Source organism: Podarcis pityusensis, assembly GCF_964106645.2.
Source record: "Podarcis pityusensis genome assembly, chromosome: 7".
Lineage (NCBI taxonomy): Eukaryota > Metazoa > Chordata > Lepidosauria > Squamata > Lacertidae > Podarcis > Podarcis pityusensis.
In genome coordinates this window covers 18705152-18724242 of record NC_138031.1, presented here as the reverse complement: position 1 = coordinate 18724242, position 19091 = coordinate 18705152, and the positions used below count along the sequence as shown (strand labels likewise).

Below are 19091 nucleotides of genomic sequence, written 5' to 3'. Positions count from 1 at the left end.
AGGATCAAAGGTCTTACAGGCTTGCTCTACTAAAGTATTTAAATTGGGGAAGGAATAAGTTAACATCTGTAAAAAATTGTGTCTAATTGCAATTTTGGCTTATTAGTGAGCTTCATAATTTGATGATTAATTTAATCTAAAATGTGGAACAAAGGATGGCTCTTTCTAGCTAGGAAGGGTATAGAAAAAAGAAAATAGCACTACCATTTCCAGGATACCATTGCTGTTTTCTAAAGTTAACATTTTGGTGAGCATAAGCAACCAGACAGTCAGGAGGAAGCTGCCTCCAGCTTTTTATGACCCAGTTTATGAAGAAATTGAAGTCAGAGCTATAGAAATAACTCAAGCAAGAGATCCTTTTTAAAACCCACTGGTTGATGCGATTTTATTTTATTTTATTTTTTTATTTTTATTTATTTATTTGCTGAGCTGTTAGCTTGGAAGTTGAATTCACCATTCATACTCATTGCTACACCTTTTTTCTTTGTACTTGCTAACTTGTTTGTAGTAGAAATTAACCTAGCAGCCTCATTCCAGTTTGTACTTTCTAAAAAAAAAGCGGGGATTTCAGAAGCTTAAGGGACTTTTTTTTCTACATCCCATACAATGTAAAATCTGAAGCAGTGACTCACTGCAGTAAGAACTGTGTGCTCTAAAAGGCACCTGGAATTTCTACACTCCCAGATACTGCACTTAGAAGTTACAACTACTCTTCATCTCTCCAGAAGATGCCTCCACAATCTGTACTTTGCAAATGGTGCACCTTCAAAAATGAAACAACACAGTGTAGATGTTTCACCCCAAATGCTCTATATACTTAAGTAGATTAAACTATATATCACTGGGGCTTCTCCAAAAGGTATACCTGTGACTTGAAGAGTCAAAACATCCAGCTCTCCACAGTGACATCACCTGTTTGCCCAGAGATTCTGTGTCAAAATCACTGAGCCACTTGGGTTTGCCAATTGGAAGGGTAGCAGTTCGAATCCACGCAATGAGGGGAGCTCCTGTTGCTCTGTCCCAGCTTCTGCCAACTCAGCAGTTCAAAAGCATACCAGCACAAGTATATAAATAGGTACTGCTGTGGCAGGAAGGTAAACAGCGTTTCCGTGCGCTCTGGCACTTGTCACAGTGTCCCATCGCGCCAGAAGCGGTTTAGTCCTGCTGGCCACATGACCCAGAAAGCTGTCTGCAGACAAACACTGGCTCTCTCAGCCTGAAGCGAGATGAGTGCCGCAACCCCATAGTCACCCTTGACTGGACTTAACCATCCAGGGGTCCTTTACCTTTTTACCTTTACCTGTGTCAAAACTTTTTTAATTTTAATTTTATTTATTTAATCTGTATGCTGCCTAAACCCCAATTGAAATGGATCTAGAAAATCAGTTTCCTCTAAGAGTGCCTGGATCCAGCCTGCAACCACCCATACAACCTTGCTCAAGAAGGGGAGATTGGACACTGGCCAGTAGTTGCTTAGATTTTCGAATTCAGGCAGGGTTTCTTGAGGAGTGGTTTTATGACTGCCTCCTTCAAGCAGGAAGGGACCACCTCTGCTCACGGGGAAGCATTAATTACCTCTCTGGCCCAGGCTGTCATCCCCTTCCTGCTAATTGTTGTTTTTGTCTTAGCCAAGAGAGGCAGGGTCCAGAGCTCAAGTGGTCACTCTGACCGATCCACCTTCCCCACATCGTCGAGTCTTACTGACTAAAACCTATGCAACACAACAAGGCTAGGCAGTGCTCTGGACACCCTTTGAAATTCATCTGCTGTAACAGCAGAGTCAAGTTCCTGGTGGATGAAAGCAATTTTATCCTCAAAATGCTTTGCAAACAAGTCACAGCAAGCTATTGTCTGTTCTGTCACATCCAAGTACGCAGATGGTTGCAGCTAGGGGAGATCAACCCCACCCTGCTCACACACACCCCCAGGTCTCAGTGATACCAGATTGGCCTCCTCATCCATAATCAGATCGTGTATGAGGGAGGTCTTACTCAGAATCAACTTGGCATTCAGCAACAGCAGTCGCAGACACAAGGCCTGGCTGATAGGATAACCACAATTCTCCAGGTTGGAGGTGGGACTGGCACAAAGCACAGTCACTAAATGCCTGGGTCATAAGCTCACTACCCAGGATTCCCATACTATACCTCCTCCTACCCTGAACATCTCCAATTGTGTCCATCCCAAGCTCCCCTCTTCCCGGGCACACCCTACATCCGTTAATTTAATAAGCAAAGAAATCCACGGATTTAAAAGCACACAAAAGCGGTTAAAAACAATTTTAAACATTTTAAATAGGGCAATAAAAACAGCAACAGAAACTCCCAACAAAAACTCTTAAGCAATCTCCCACCCCAAGAATCTGCTCAGCCACGTTGATGTGTCTGGAAGGGAGGGAAGACCTCCAGGTCTCGCAGGAGGGTGATCTCTGACCGCCTCAACTTCTGTAGCTGGAGCCACCCAAGGCTCTGCCCTCCCAGGCCAGGTAGAAAAGGCTTCCAAGGCAGGGAGCAGGTCTTCCAGGAATTCAAAGTTCCAAATCTCAGGGACATGCATGTATCCATGCAAGTAAACAGACTGATCGCTCCCCACATCACGAAATTAAAAGATGCCTTTTTCTTGGGAGAAAAGCAATGACAAACCTAGACAGCATCTTAAAAAGCAGAGACATCACCTTACCAACAAAGGTCCGTATAGTTAAAGCTATGGTTTTCCCAGTAGCGACGTATGGAAGTGAGAACTGGACCATAAAGAAGGCTGATCACCAAAGAATTGATGCTTTTGAATTATGGTGCTGGAGGAGACTCTTGAGAGTCCCATGGACTGCAAGAAGATCAAACCTATCCATTCTGAAGGAAATCAGCCCTGAGTGCTCACTGGAAGGACAGATCCTGAAGCTGAGGCTCCAATACTTTGGTTACCTCATGAGAAGAGAAGACTCCCTAGAAAAGACCCTGATGCTGGGAAAGATTGAGGGCACAAGGAGAAGGGGACAAAGAGAATGAGATGGTTGGACAGTGTTCTTGAAGCTACCAGCATGAGTTTGACCAAAGTGCGGGAGGCAGTGGAAGACAGGAGTGCCTGGCATGCTCTGGTCCATGGGGTCACGAAGAGTCGGACACGACTACACGACTAAACGACTAAACAACAACAACAACAACAACAATGTGGGAATGAAAATTTGTGCTTGTGTACTTCCATCCATGTTTGTGTGAAATATAACCTAAAATGTATATGTCAATTCCTACAATTCCTCATGAATTCCTTTTTGCAGTGCAAATAATTATGGAGTTGCATAATAAAGATTTAGCGAATGTGTGGGTTTATTTCTTATATGCTTTTTTCATTAGAGAATCCATTTTGTGTTGGCCTTGGAACTGCTCCCTTTATGGGACAGATGTTGCATTTGTCCTAGGCATGGATCCAGAAGAGGAAATGTAGGATCTCTGCCCACAAAGTATCTGCAGAGAATGAAATGACTAAGCTAACGGCAAAAGAATATGTAGACAAGAATTTAATTAGATATTACAGGCGTAATACAAATAGCAGTCAAATGAAATCAAATAAAAAATCTCAGCATAAAACGTTGCAGCATTTGATAAACAGGGGGGAAATGCTTCCCATTTGCATGCAGGCAAAACATTGCCCATTAAACATTCCTCAAGTAGCACTAGGGCAATGTAAAGATCTTACATACTCTGTAACCATCATCATACCAACTAGATAAATTTAATCCAAGCCAAAGAAGTGTTTCAGCTCAATCCCTGACCTATCCTAGTAGGGCTGAGGAATACTGGAACCCTGAAGCCCTGGAGAACTTCTGTCAGACAGCGTACAATACTGAACTAAACAGACCAATGACCTGACTCAACAGTAAGCAGCTTCCTATGTAACAGCAGTGTCAGTAAGATGGAAGGGAGCGAGCAGCAGAGCCAAGGGGAGTCTCTTCTCCCAACATTCCCCAATGCAATGTTCCAAGTCCCTAGACAGGTTTCACCCTCATCCTCTCACCCTATTCTAGTACATTATTGTCCTTGTCCCTAATGCAACAACCTAACTAGAAAGCACACGCTGACCTGCATTCTGAAGATTGTTGTCTATAATTTTTAACATCAGATGATTAAATATTATTCTAAGTCTGTTCAGCACACACTTGACATGTGCAAACATTATTTTTTACCAATGGAAATTTTATTCTTAGACATGCATCTCTTTGTAGTTTATTCATTTGGTTTCCTTTGAAAATGAAGAGGCTGCCCTTGAAAACAAGGAAACAGTTCAGGGATATTACCATGAGATGTTGATGGTTAGCCAATACATCAGATTGCAATGTAGTGATCCATGTTGCTGGATTTTAACCTCTCCATGCATTGGAACAGAGTGTCTCTAAACCTATCATGTAGAGTTTAATTCTCCAAAAAAGGAAATAAAATCCCTACTCCTTGTTAGTAGATGTGCTATTGAAAATTAAACCAAATGCTTAAAAAACAACAACACCTGAGACATTATTAACTAGGCAGAAAAATACCTGCAGCTCATATTGTCTATCTATCTATCTATCTATCTATTCAATATTTGAAATAGCTCCAACAGCAAGCAGTGATTAGAAATAAATAATGTGATTGCTAGTATCATCCATTATAGTGCTATATGTTGTACCCACCTGGACTTAGGAGATGGCAGGTCAGATATATGACCAGTAAATGTAGCTGGCTAGTCAACTTACTCTAAATCCAAATACCTTATCTGTGAAATGGCAGTGGTGTTGAGACAATGAAATATTATTGATTTGAAGTCTGGATTCCAAAAAACTGTTTCTCCAACTTCTCCTAATAGCTGTATTTTTTAAAATTCCAAATTAAGTTTTCTGTGACAAGCTTCACTCTTGCACACCAAAAGGTTTACCATGTGAGAGTAAAAAATACTTGCCTCAGAGCAGCCCACCCCATGTTTCTGAATGATGGCACTAGTCTGAATATGCATCCTGATGTGAATGAGAGAAGCCCAGAGCAAATTTGCAAAGAACAGACTCAGCTGAGGCTGGAATAATTCTGCTGTAGGTTTGTAGTCTAAGTGCTTGAACGATTCAGTTATCCCTAGGATAGGATCATTGGAAGGAGGCAAGCAGGACTATAACCAGCCTCTCTTGTTAATTTATGCTGCCACATTTCTAGACAAAGTTTCAAAGAAACGAACAGGAATCAGGAATTCCTTTTCCCTCATAACAAACAAAAACCTCTGTAACCAGATTGCTGACCATATGTGTTTGTTTCTGTTTAGTATTTATGAACTCTTTGTGCTTGAAATGATTCTATTGAATGATAGTCCATTTTAAATAATAATGCTTTTGCCTACTAATCATGAATATCAGGAAATTTAGGTTTTTGCAATTAGAGTGAATTAAAGTGCTCTGTCACCCCAGCACAACAAATTCCCTTCAAAGAATTTTTTTTTTATTTTTTTTTATTTTTTTGTAATTAGGAAAGTGGCTTGGAAATCAATTGGAAAGTGTGGAATGAATAATTATTAACAGTAAGATGCATAAATACCCCACCAAACAAATCTGAATGAATTCTTATTGTCATATAACCTCCCTGCAAAATAAGTAAGAAAGCCTGGTGCTGAACATATATCATCTAACCATGGCATAACCTTTAAGCAAGTAAATCAGGACAAATGCTCAATAAACAGGTCGTCTGAAGGAGCCCTAAGTCCTTTAAGCTTCCTGACCTTGGATCTGTATATAAAAAGCTGAATTCCTTCCCCCCACCCACTATATTTAAACTTTGTACTGTAGCTGTTGTGATCATTCCTTGTCATGCTTCTGTAGGGGTTGACGTTTGTTTTTATTCTCATGCCTGCATCAGAACTATAATTCTATCATCTTATTAAGAAAGTTGCCCTTAATTATAATTATCTCTCTGTAGGAAAAAAAAAAATGCAACAGCTGCAACTATTCTGGGAACGGCTCCCCAGACAATGTAATTAAGTTAGATTGGTCGGGAGCTGTCTGTCTAGTTTTGCAAGACGCTAAACATTACTAGTATCTTAATTTCATATGTTTATAATGGGATTGGGTCAACTACTGTTGGGTGCACCAGCAAGTAAGCAATCAAAGCTGCAGCTGCCCTAAGCCACACTTTGGAACTTAGTGGAATATGCCAAGGACAACACAAAAAAACCACAAAATATATGCCAGCTGGAATTGTGACCAGCCAATATTTGCATTTAGGCAGAGAGAGAAACGCTCTGTGATTCCTTCAAAGTGCACTTCCAGTAGAAATCTGGCACACATATAGCCCAATAAATGCAGATTTCAAGTGAGAGGTGGTGTTTTGGCCCAGTGTGGCACTGGGCAACGTAGGGGGTGGATGCTGTCACCTGGCCGACGAATGAAGAGGCTGCTCCATCTGATGTGGGATGTTGGGAAAAGCCTACAAAATTCAAGTTCAATCTACCTAATAAGGGGCACGATAGGGGCATATATACTGGCTGCATGTTGACTATTATTAACATTAATAAATATGTTAATTACTATTACTATTGCTAATTATTATAAGATTGTTGATAAATATTGATTATTGTAATCAATAAAGTTGCAATCATTCAATCCCCATGCCATTTGTCTTGATATCATTTCTCCATTGCACACCTCATCCCCAAATGGCTAGGGCTCTGTGGGCATGGTCTTGCAACTGCTGCCAGTGTAGTGTAGTGGTTAAGAGGGGTGGACTCATAATTTGGTGAACCGGGTTCGTGTCTTTGCTCCTCCACATGCAGCTGCTGGGTGACCTTGGGCTAGTCACACTTCTCTGAAGTCTCAGCCTCACTCACCTCACAGAGTGTTTGTTGTGGGGGAGGAAGGGAAAGGAGATTGTTAGCAGCTTTGAGACTCCTTCAGGTAGTGATAAAGCGAGATATCAAATCCAAACTCCTCTTCTTCTGCCCCCAATGGCTAAGTTAGTTTCAACTGAAAACTGAAATTTATAGTAAATTTCTACAAGATATGGCACTGGTGCCAATGGGAGACTTCTTCCTAATGCTAACAGCAATTTCAGAGGAAGAATTTTTTTTATTATTATTTTTAGGCCAAAGAGTAAAAAGTTAAAGTCCCCCCCCCCCCTTTGTGTTTGCTATCTGTAGAAACAAGGAATTGAACTTGGGGCGTTGTGCATGCAAAACAGAAGCTCTACCAATGAACTAAGGTCCTTCCATCTACCCCAGCTTATAAGCCAAACACAAATGACATATAAGAACAGCACAGCATCTTCATGCTCTATTAATTGACCACACTTTCTAATAGTGAGCGCAAGTTGAAGAGTGCCAGCAGGATTGCAGACAAAACAGGGCCACTGAAAAAACCAAAGTGACATTATCAGCTTGTTCAAGGGAAATCTTGTGCATGGGGGCTGCGTAAGGGTGTGTGAGGAACCGAGACAGGACCTTAAGGGTTCTAGGCAGGGCCTAGCAGAATCTTGAGTTTAATGGCTTTTCAGGCCGGCTAACTGACAAAAATGTTTCAGCTGGTCAGGTCAGTAAAATAATGGTGGGCTAATCCTACTTTAAGGCATTTTCACATGCAGTTAGTTATGGTGGTGAACTCATTTATTTGTTTTATATTGGCTCAAAAGACAAGCATGGTGATACAATTGTAAGAGTGGTTTCTCATGATGATGTTGAAAACACTTCACAAAACCCATGAAGTGGGTTCAATTATACTGTGCAAAAATCATATTGTTCATTTACAACAACTCCTCACGTGACCAGCTCCCCATGATAATATTCTGAACGTAATTCCAAAAAAGAAGAAGAAAAAGGTTTGCCAGGAGAATAGTCATGAATGCTGACAATGAACAAAGTGCAAATATTTACGCATGGCTGGCATTATGCTGGATTTAGTATTGTCTTTGATCTCTATTGTTCAAGAAATTTCTTCCTTAGTTGACTATATATATATATTTAACTAACACCATTATTTTAAGTCAGAATATGCAATATGTAAATGAAGTTTAAGACAGAAGCTCAAAGCTATTATTGTCTGGACAAAACTCTATAACCTTATTACTTGTTTTTTAATTAGACCAGTCTCTTAAAGTGAAATAACATACGAGAATCTTGGCTTTAGCCTTTGATATAGAGTATCCTGTGCATATATAATCACCATAGCTATTAGGAGATGAACCTCCATACTATTATAAAGGGATAAAAAGTATTAACATGGTGAATCTAATTAACAAATCTCTGCTAATTAAGTTTTGTCGATCTATTTTTCCCTGGCATATGGAGAGGTGCTTTGGCATAACCAAGCACATCAGTCTAATTCCACAATATGAGTGACAAGCTTGGGGAAGAATGCTTCTTCAATCTGCTCTTTGAAATTAGCAATTATTAAATTAGCATTTTAATTCTTTACTTTTATATTATAGTTTGCACTTTGGTAATAGAAGCATTTCCATCTTTGTATGTTTATTCTGTTCAGTTATTTAAACATAAATCTTCTTCCATCTGAGGGGGGTGGGGAAATGAGCAAAACAAAGACTAGGTCTTTTTTTTCAAGTGTCAGATTAACTATACAGAATTGTTGTAGGAAAGGCAAATTAAGATTTAGTAATCTGACTGATTAATATTGTTTTTATGTTATTTGTGTTATCCCATTAATGGCAGCAATGGATTCTAGTATTAAAAGAATTAAACTACTGATAGGTCTAAGCAATTTAGCAGCATGAACAACCACTGATAAATCTGAATCTTTTCATTGCTGCTAATTAACTCACTTAAGTGGTAGCAGAAATTATTATTGATGTACACACTCATTAAAACTGAAACAGTTTAAAATACCTTGAGCTGTACAATAGCTGTAACATCTATGATCTATATCTACATTGGAACGATTCCAGTGAATTTACTCGCTCTTACAATGTGGGCCTTCAGGTTACTTATTAGAGAAAAAATGTCAAGCCAATTCACAAGGGGAGGTTCACTGCTAAATGACTGAAAATTCAAGTGATGTCTTGCAATGAGTGGCACAGTTATAGATCAAGCACTGCAGATAGAGTGTTGATATCACCTCAAAATATAATACTTTCCAGTAGGAATAATTCACCTAAAAGTCACTGAGAGGTGTGATAGGTAAGAACAAAAAAAGTGGAACTGTTAGTTTATCTGGCCCAGCCCACTCACTGACAGTGGCTCTCCAAGGACTCAGTCAACAGCCTTTCCCAGCCTTTCTAGTTCAGATTCTTTTGAAACTAGAGATGCTATAGGTTTAACCTGGGACCATATGTACCGGTATGTCACGAGTTCAGCCTACACTCAAGTAGGCCCCTGGCAGAGACGCATGCCCGACTGGCATGTTCTCTCCCTCCTGGTCGATTGTCCGGGAGCTTCAAAAGCTTTCTTCTGCCCGAACATCACAGCGACCGATGCCAACTGACACCGGCACACTTAGGGATCCGCAGAGTTTGTGCAGTTGCGTAACAGACCTCAGCAACTCAGCATTTTGGCTAATCTACTTTATTTACATATAAACACACACGGAGCACTACAACATGGCTCCCTCTCTCTCTAGCATCAGACAGCAAAGAGAAAAAAGAACAAAGGACAATGGTCCCACTTCACGGAACACAGTAACACAAACATCCTGTCTCCGTCACTTCCCACTCTGTGGAGTCAAAACACATACCGTCATGTGGAAGACAAAAATCCCATGACTGCAATCATGATGCAGGAATTCTAACATCGTATGGGCTATTCCACTGAACTACAGGTCTGCCCCTTTCTGGCATAAATTTTGTGTTGTAATTTGAAAAGTTCAAGAAATGTGTTTTGATGCAAAGCTGTGTACAGATGGCCTCTCAACATTCTGCATCACGTTTCTGGGAAGAGAAGGAGGGACTATTGCACCAAATTTCACCTGAGGGCAAAAGCCCCCCCCCCTTACAACAGTTTCTTGGGAGTGGGGCTAAATATTAGCAGAGGCTGTAGCAAGACTTCTTACACACACACACACACACACACACACACACACAAACATATTATGTTTTGCCGCTATTGGAAGTTAACAGCAGAAACCCTGTGCCACCATTTTGCATCTCCCACACTGCATATGAACAAAAGAAGAGTCTCTTGGATCAGACGAATGGCCCATCTAGTCACAGCAGCCAACCTGACACCTATGAAAAGCCTGCAAGCAGGATATGAATGCAATATCACTCTCTGCACTTGTGATTTCCAACAACAGTTATTCAGAGGCTCACAGCTTCTCTCAGTGGAGATAGAACACAGCCATCATGGCAAGGATTCAACCATGCTTTATTCAGAGCTGACCCATTGAAATTAATGAACACAACTAAGTTAGGTCCGTTATTTTCTGTACGTCTACTCTTAACATAGTTGAATAATGCCCAGGCTGGATCTAGACACACCAATTAATTGTTTCAGTTAAATGCATTGTAAACTCATACAAGGAAATCTGGTAGGGAAAGATGGGACTCTACAGCGCTATCTGGTGTCACAGTGCTGTATCGCATATACAACACATATAAAATGCTTTTTCTTTACCAATCTAGCTGAGTCCCCAATGTCATTTCAGGGCATTGGGCAGGGGGTGACTGCCACAAAAGAATGTTGGATCATTTTTGAAGAAAATTCTACAAAGTGGCCTTTTTATGTATGGGGAAAAGAAAAGAAAAAAATCAGAAAAAGTTATATTTTAAAGTGGCTGTGCTGTAAGTAACTGTCTTACCACCAATGACAATAGCAACTCTAACTAGTGAGCATAACTCATAGTGTAGCCAAGGACATTTTTTCCTACTAAAACTAACATGAATTTTCATTATTCCTGGAGGTTTTTGTAGCAGAGATATGGAACTATTTTTATATTACTACTGTCATTAGGAATAACTAAATGTGCTGGATTGGCTACTTACGACATGTTTTTAAAAATGTACTCAGCCACTGAGACAATGGACTCACTCCTCAACCTATGTTTCCCTCTGAATTATTTTTCAAATGTATTATTTATTAAAATCCCACTCTGTATGTAGCACCCTGAAAAACTAGTGGTACATTGAAACCCCTCTGCAACTCCTGGAGGCAATCCAGCACAAGATTGAGAAACACAGCACAGGTGAGTAATCAATCATAATTGATATTCCCTGTTTGAGAAGCGAAACCAATGTTTACCACAGCTGGGTAATATATGTGCCACGGAGTGTAAGATAGAATTATTTCATCTTAAAAACAAATCCCTTAAAAAAAAAACAACACAGAAGACTGGCATAGCCCTTTGTCAACCATCTCACATGGAGCAAGTTGGAGAAGACGTTCGACACAGAACTGAGACAATCTAATTGTGCTTTTAGAGTTAATGGCATAATTAAGATCTGCCCTAAGTACTTAGCACTGCAAGGGAAAGAAAAAGAATCCAACCTTGAACTATACAATAGCCGAGTACAAATTGTACATTTTCAGTGTAGAAGCATCTGCCATGTTGAGTGGCCTCCTTTTAGAAATACGGTACATTGCCCTCTGCTTTGTGTTTTTTGGCATATGCTAAAGACTTTCCTGTTCACCCAAGCATTCCCCGGATTGCTGACATTGTTTAGTGCACTTGCTTTCTCACTGTGGAGATTAGACAGTGTGCAGTACGACTGCATTTTATTGTATTGCTTTCTGTTTTTATTATTCATCGTGCAGTATTATCATTTGCACACCGTTTCGGTAATCTAAACTGATCAGCAATACATACATGTTTCTAAATATAGGTAAATATATTTCTGAACTTGTAGGTGTCTAATTTTATCTCCTGTCTGTAAAATGTGCCTCTGATGCAAACAGTAAGAGCTCCGATAGCAGCATTTTAAGAAACTGCTCACATGAATTTCGGCATTACAAAACAATTCTCATTCTGAGAAACCCTCAGACCATGAACACACAAAGTAAGCTGCACACCAAGGATGTGAAAACTTCTTTCACCTCAAGGGCCCCATTTCTTCCTGGACATCCTTTGGGGGGGCTACATCATGCTTTGGTGGGCAAGACCAGAAACAACAGATGTGACTCTTTTTACAGCAATTACATTCTAGCCATAAAAAGTATATGCACACACCTCCACCAGCCTCTGTCCTTGCTAACAAGAGGCACCATCATAAATCAGTGACACATTCTAGCCAGGCAAAAACACTTAGAGTATGGAGCAGGGACAGTAAGATTTGTGTGGGCTGGGAGACACATATCCTGAGGAAAATACCATGGTTCCCCTAACTACATAGGCCGGGGGGGGGGGGGTCATCTTTAGCCTGAAGGCCTGAGGTTCCCCATCCCTTCTTTAAAATGTGATTGGCTATTTGGGTGGTTGAGGAAGATACCAGATTCTGCCCTACAACTTCCCTTTGGTGTCCAAAAAGCTAGTCTTAGCATCTTTTATTTTAAGTGATTCTTGTTTGCTCCATTGGATCAGCATAAGAGAGTACTGAGAAAGTCAATCTCATTAGCAGTTGTCTGATAATTAAGTTTTAGAAATCTGCTGGGGTGTTGCTTTGTTTTTGTTTTGTTATTTTGCCAAGCATATGGAGGTGTTTTGCATCCTGTAATACATTAGACTGATGGTAATAAATACAGTTCACCCCGAACACCACAACCCAGGATTGCTGAACACACATGTACAGAAAATGTGCACTGAGTTGTATTTGAGTAACTGACCATTTTTAGGGTCAAATAAGATGTGATAGAGGAGGTATGTGATCAAATCAACACAAGTATTTTTCTTTAGTTAAAAGCACCCCAGAAAACTTTAGCTTGGATCAAGACCATGTTGCAGTTTTGCATGATGAGAGGTGGGCTGAAATTTGGCAGATACCTGTTTCAGGAGTCACGATTCGACCCACAAAACCACTTGGGAAATGAAGGGGCTTACAATTGCAGTATGTGTGTGCCTTTACTGGCAACTTCTGTAATACAGCAGCAGCAGAGTTGGCTGCTGGCAGCTTTATTTGTTGTTATGTGATTTCTTACTCACCCTTCACCATAAGGTTCCAGAGTAGGTTGCAACAATGTAAAAATACAATATTGAGATCACTAAAAAAAACCTAGAGTCGGACACGACTGGCCCGTATGGGCAGGGGTACCTTTACCTTTTAAAAATACCATATTTTCCCATGTATAAGACTATATTTTTCCCTAATTTTTTAAAGGCTAAAATTAGGGGTCGTCTTATACACAGAATGTTTAAAATTTCATTTCTTAATTTTGGACTCAAAAAATAGGGGTCGTCTTATACATGGGGGTGTCTTATAGCCGGAAAAATACGGTAAGTTGCAATGTGAAAAATGGGATGTCTCTATCCTAAAGTGTCCCTATCAAGTAGGAATAACGGCAGCCAGAGTTCTTGTGTTGCAACTGCAACACCAAAGCAAATGTTGCTGTTGTTCTTTGCTTTGTTAATGCAAAAAAGAAGAAGAAATAGGGCAAGGTAAGAATCTCCCCTGCAACAAATAATTTCACACACCCTTAATTATTTTGCCCCTCTGCTTTAACTTCGTTTGGGTGATTTGAGCAAAATGCCCCATATGCACACAAATAGGACAAGCTGCTGAAGGAAAACAAAAGGATACCAGCCTAGACAGGGCCGGCCCACCCATGAGGCAACATGATGTTACCACCTCAAATAGTAGAATGCACAGGGCAAGCCAATATGATCTCCAAGGAATGCATCACCAGCTGCAGCTGCCATGAAAATCAAACACTGTGCTCTGCCTCTCTGACTTTCCAGATTGATACTTTACTTCTAGATAACACCATAGCCAAATTCAACTCTAAAACATTGGCTTTTCTCCTTCTTGAGACCCACCCATTTGCTGTCTTGCACAGAGCCCCCTTAATCCTCAGTTCTCTTAATGGCACATCTCCAAGGCAACTCCTGGACTCAGGAGTTCAGGAAGCTAGCCTGGCTTGATTAGCTTTTAACAATAGCTGGATCCAGAGATTATAGAAGTCTGGCACCCACAAACTCATAACACAATGTTGAAGGAGCGTCTCCACCCCCATCATTCTACCCAGACACTGAGGACCAGCACTGAGGGCCTTCTGGCGGTTCCCTCACTGCGAGAAGCCAAGTTACAGAGAACCAGGCAGAGGGCCTTCTCGGTAGTGGCACCCACCAGATGTCAAAGAGAACAACAACTACCAGACTTTTAGAAGACATCTGAAGGCAGCCCTGTTTAGGGAAGCTTTTAATGTTTGATGGATTACTGTATTTTAGTATTTTGTTGGAAGCCGCCCAGAGTGGCTGGGGAAGCCCAGCCAGATGGGCGGGGTATAAATAATAAATTATTATTATTATTATTAGGAATATTTAGCTAATTTGAATAAGCACCAAATTTCTCCAAGTGGCATTGACCACACAGTTCCAATTTACACAACAAATCAGCATTCAAGGCAATAGTTCTGCACAAATGAAACAACATTAGGGGTTTCAAGGGAAGTTAGAGGCATTTCAATAAGATCTGTAGCATTTTCTCAGAGGCAATTTTGCAGAAGTTAACATACAACAATGAATCACTCACCATATTGTTGGTGGCTCAGAACCTTCTATTTCCAGGTAATCGTATTTCTCTTCCATCTGAAAATCTGTAAAAATGAGTGAAATGGTGTCCCCAGGCTCGGCCACAATGGTCCACGTGCACTCTGCATTATTGTGGTATTCATTAGGGAAATTTGGGCTAGAAACAATGCCACTGGATCCTCTCATTGTCCCTCCACATGCATCCTCCGCTGTTGAAAAGAATAAAAAGGAGGCACAAGTTAGAAGACAGTAATTCATAGCAGGTGTTTCATGCTAAACTAAATGCATGGGTAAGATAGATATCAATCATTTTGCAGAATTTGGCAGTACAGTGGTACCTCAGGTTACATATGCTTCAGGTTACAGACTCTGCTAACCCAGAAATAGTGCTTCAGGATAAGAACAGAAATCGTGCTCCGGCGGTGCGGCAGCAGCAGGAGGCCCCATTAGCTAAAGTGGTGCTTCAGGTTAAGAACAGTTTCAGGTTAAGACCAGACCTCCAGAACGAATTAAGTACTTAACCCGAGGTACCACTGTATAGGAGTGTTGGGGCAGAGTATCAGCTTGCCAGCACAAAGGATATCAGAGTTTGTTGGTATTTTTGTGTGAATGGGGCAGTAACTTGCTGCAATCTACCCAAATTGCCATCTATTTCATTCTGAAAACAGCCACTCAGCAACCGACCAAGGGTATCAATATCAGCTCCATTCCTAAGACTGATAAAACATTCCCTCACCTCTTTAGGCTGTCGGGTGGTTTGGCTTTTGTCAGGCATTTGGCTTATTGGGAACCCAAGTTGCAATGGCCTGCTCTTATAATTTGTATTACAATAGAAATTAGGTCAGCCTTCATTTGCCGGCCCCATCCTCACCTGAGTAATATTATACTCTGATCTACTAGTGTTCTGATGAATAGTGTACGGTTATTATCTTGAATGTCATGTCCCTTGCACTCCCGTGCTCATGCTTTTTACAACGGAGCCATTTTAATAAAGGAGACTTTTTTTCAACACGGCACATATTTCAAAGGATGGCTCTATAAAGTGCTTCTTTCTGAGAAACATGTTCTGCATTATAATGCATTCAAGGATGAGACTCCAGACTACACTCAGCTCTTTATTGTATGACCCTTGGGGTCCCAGTTCTGAAAAGTAAATCTAGGAAAAGATTTAAAATATGAAAATAATTGCATTGCTGTTGTTGGGCCCCGGTGATTTATATCCACAGTGTGAGATGCTGGGAGCGCAAGCCTCTCTAAATGTCATGTTTTCTGCACATCGGAACTCCAAATCCCAAGCCACGTGTGCCTTGATGGGGAGAGGAGGATTTGCATAAGGAAATTTCTGAATGAGGATTTAGACAAATTCATGGAGGCGAAGGCTATCGATGGCTACTAGCCACGATGGCTATGCTCTGCCACCACAGTTGGAGGCAGTAATGCTTCTGAATACCAGTTGCTGGAAACTACCGGACGGGAGAGTGTTCCTGTGCTCAATTCCTGCTTGCTGGTTTCCCACAGACTTATGGCTGGCCACTGCGAGGAAAAAATGGTGGACTAGATAAGCCATTGGCCTGATCCAGCAAGCTCTTCTGATATTCTCATGTTGTTATGATATCAGAGCACTCTTATTTATCCATTACATTTCTAGTCTCACCACTCCCAAAGGCCCGTGGTAAATTTTGAAGTGCAGGAGATCATCATAATACCCCCATAGTCATGCCAGGTAGGGGAATCCATAGCCTCACATAGCAGCAGCAGTACATAGTCTAATACCCGATTTATTAGGACCAAGATATCAGGAATCCTGGCTTGGGGTTTTGTAATAGTAACTTGAGAGATAATGACTAAACTAAGGTAATCTAATTTAAATCCAGGTCTCTTCATCTAGTTCAAAACAATGGCTCTAAGAACAGCAAACACAGTAAACTAAACTATTAATGCCAGTTTTAAAATTGGGAAAAAATTCGTGAGCAAAGAACATTGTAAAATCTAGTATTTGATGTGGTTCATGCTGTATTAGTTCATCTCATAAGAGACTTTGCACATGACACAAATGCAAAAAGAAAGAGGACAGCAAAATTTCAGCAGCACACTGCTTGTCTTCTTAATCCCATAATGGCTAGGCATTACTGTTAAAGAAGCCCTCACTTTTAAGATAAAGTGTCTCTTATGACAAAATACTTTCAAGATTCCAGTCTCCTTTCACTTCTGTGTGAGCGTAATTAGTCAGAGAATTTAAAATTCCGCCTTCCAGAATGTGATTTCCGATTATCGCTTTCTCCCAGAAGCTACAAATATGACTTGACCTATTCAGGATAGACTTTCAGCCAAATTACAGTGATTGCTTGGTCAGTTCTTTATTTTTCCTCTTCTGCCAAAAATGTATCTGCCAAAGTTCCACTTTATAAAATCATAGAATTGTAGAGTTGGAAGAGACCCTGAGGAACATCTACTCCATCCCCCGGCAACGCAGGAATCTCAACTAAAGCACCCATGACAGATGGCCATCCAACCTCTGCTTGAAAACCTCCAATGAAGGTTCACTGCCTTCTGAGGGAGTCTGTTCCACTGTTGAACAACTCTTACCACCTTACCATCTCCTGATGTTTAGTCAGAATCACCTTTATTATAACTAGAAACAACTGGTTCAGGTCCTACTCTGTGGAGGAGAAGAAAACAAGCTTGCTCCATCATCCATGTGACAGCCCTTTAGATATTTGAAGATGGCTATCATATATCCATTCAGTCTCCTCTTTCCTGTACTAAACATACTCAACTCCCTCAACTGTTCCTCATAAGGCTTGGTTTCCAGACCCTTGATCGTCATAGTTGCTCTCCTCTGCACACATCCCAGCTTGTCAATAGTCTTAATTTGTGTAACTGAGTCCCTCCTGCAAGCCCCTCTACCCTCTTGCCTGTCCTGTCCATTGATGGAAGTCTACTTACTTCTTCAGGTTTCCCAACAGGCAGAAGAATGTAAATATATGTGTTCCCTCTTTAAGACAGAACAGTGCAAATTACCCCTTAGTTTACTTTAGTCTGATGGTGAACAGTTTAATTTATGATTTCTAATTTGCAATCAGCACACTAAACTTTGGCCTGGTTAATTTAAAAGGTGAACACAAGAGCACCACCTTTAAATTATTGTATATAAAAATCACATTTGCTTTCTTTAAAATATAGATTGATTAAGTCATGTATGCCCTCTGCTTAACCGTTGTAATGATTTATCACTACAAATTGGATTTGGTGAGTAATGATAAACTGTAATTTATTGCACTGGTTGTAAAGGCCACATAAAGCAATTTGGGTCGGGCAAAACATTTCTCAAAAATGAAAATAGTTCCCTCCCCCCCCCCCCCCAAAATCACAAATTCCTACTCTTTGTGAGTTAACTTACCCTTCACATTCCCTTCATGCCGGCTACTAACAATTACTCTGTACAAAGCTCTCTGCATACAAAATGGTGGCATTCTTTACCATACTGACAGTATGGAAATGAATGCAATACATCAGGTTTTGGAATGGGAAGAGACCCCATTACCTGAATGAAAGAATGAGGGCAACTGAAGATTGGACGGCTAGGACACTAATCAGAAACACAAGGATGGGGGAATGGGTGTCCCACCAACTAGTCTAGGGAATGGAATATATTCATACTATGTCCAGAAACTGCTGGTAGAAACATCTTGTTTTCATTTTGCCTTTGTGCTGACCTTAACAGCCCAGTGGTGTACAGCCCAGTGAACATAAATTCGCTACAAGCAGCACAACAGCACCCATTTAGTACTTACTATCAGGGTTGTTTATGAATGATAAGAATGTGGATTTACCCACCTTTTCTGCATATGACTAAGTGAGAAGTTACTGATCCATATTAACAATTCTAAGCAAAAAGAAGAGAAGAAGAAGAAGAAGAAGAGTTTGGATTTGATATCCCGCTTTATCACTACCCGAAGGAGTCTCAAAGCAGCTAACATTCTCCTTTCCCTTCCTCCCCCACAACAAACACTCTGTAAGGTGAGTGGGGCTGAGAGACTTCAGAGACGTGTGACTAGCCAGATTACGAGACTACCACTCTTAAACACTACACCACACTGGCTCTCAAAGTGGGAAGTGGTGGTTCTTCTGGAAAAAAGTAGCAGTTATTTCAGGCTAACCAAGGCAAAGTGTGGTCCTCTGCAAATTACACAGAGGACTATCATATTTTCTTCAGTGATCAGGTGAAGAACCTAAGACCACCTTCCAAATAATACCCTTGTTTACATTTCCTGTCAACTATTTGGCAAGCATCAGACCCCAGCAGATAGTTACTTTCCATCCTCCAATGTGTTCTCCCAGTGCCAGGTACTTAACTGTTGACTTGAGCAGTCAGCACATGCAGTATGACAACCTGGTAGTCTCCTTTAGTGACAGTGACTGCAGCAGTGAAGCAATCTGGGAACCCTTATAGCCAACAGTGCCGTGGTGGGGTTAGATTATGATGATTCCCAGGTTGCAGTTCCCTGCTTTGTCCAGTAGTTAAGAA

At 40.8% G+C, this 19091-nt stretch overlaps 1 protein-coding gene across 5 annotated transcripts in view; it reads right to left on the bottom strand.

Moving 5' to 3' along the window:
• CSMD3 (CUB and Sushi multiple domains 3) overlaps positions 1-19091 on the bottom strand; it is a 578955-nt gene that overhangs the window by 364986 nt on the left and 194878 nt on the right. For all 5 annotated transcript variants that reach the window (XR_013988260.1, XM_081012460.1, XM_081012461.1 and 2 more), the window contains exon 5: positions 14565-14772. Coding sequence is in view for 4 of the 5 variants with exons in the window: in XM_081012460.1 (XP_080868586.1) it covers positions 14565-14772 (208 nt within the window). In the remaining variant the exon portion in view is untranslated. The remainder of the gene's footprint in view (positions 1-14564; positions 14773-19091) is intronic.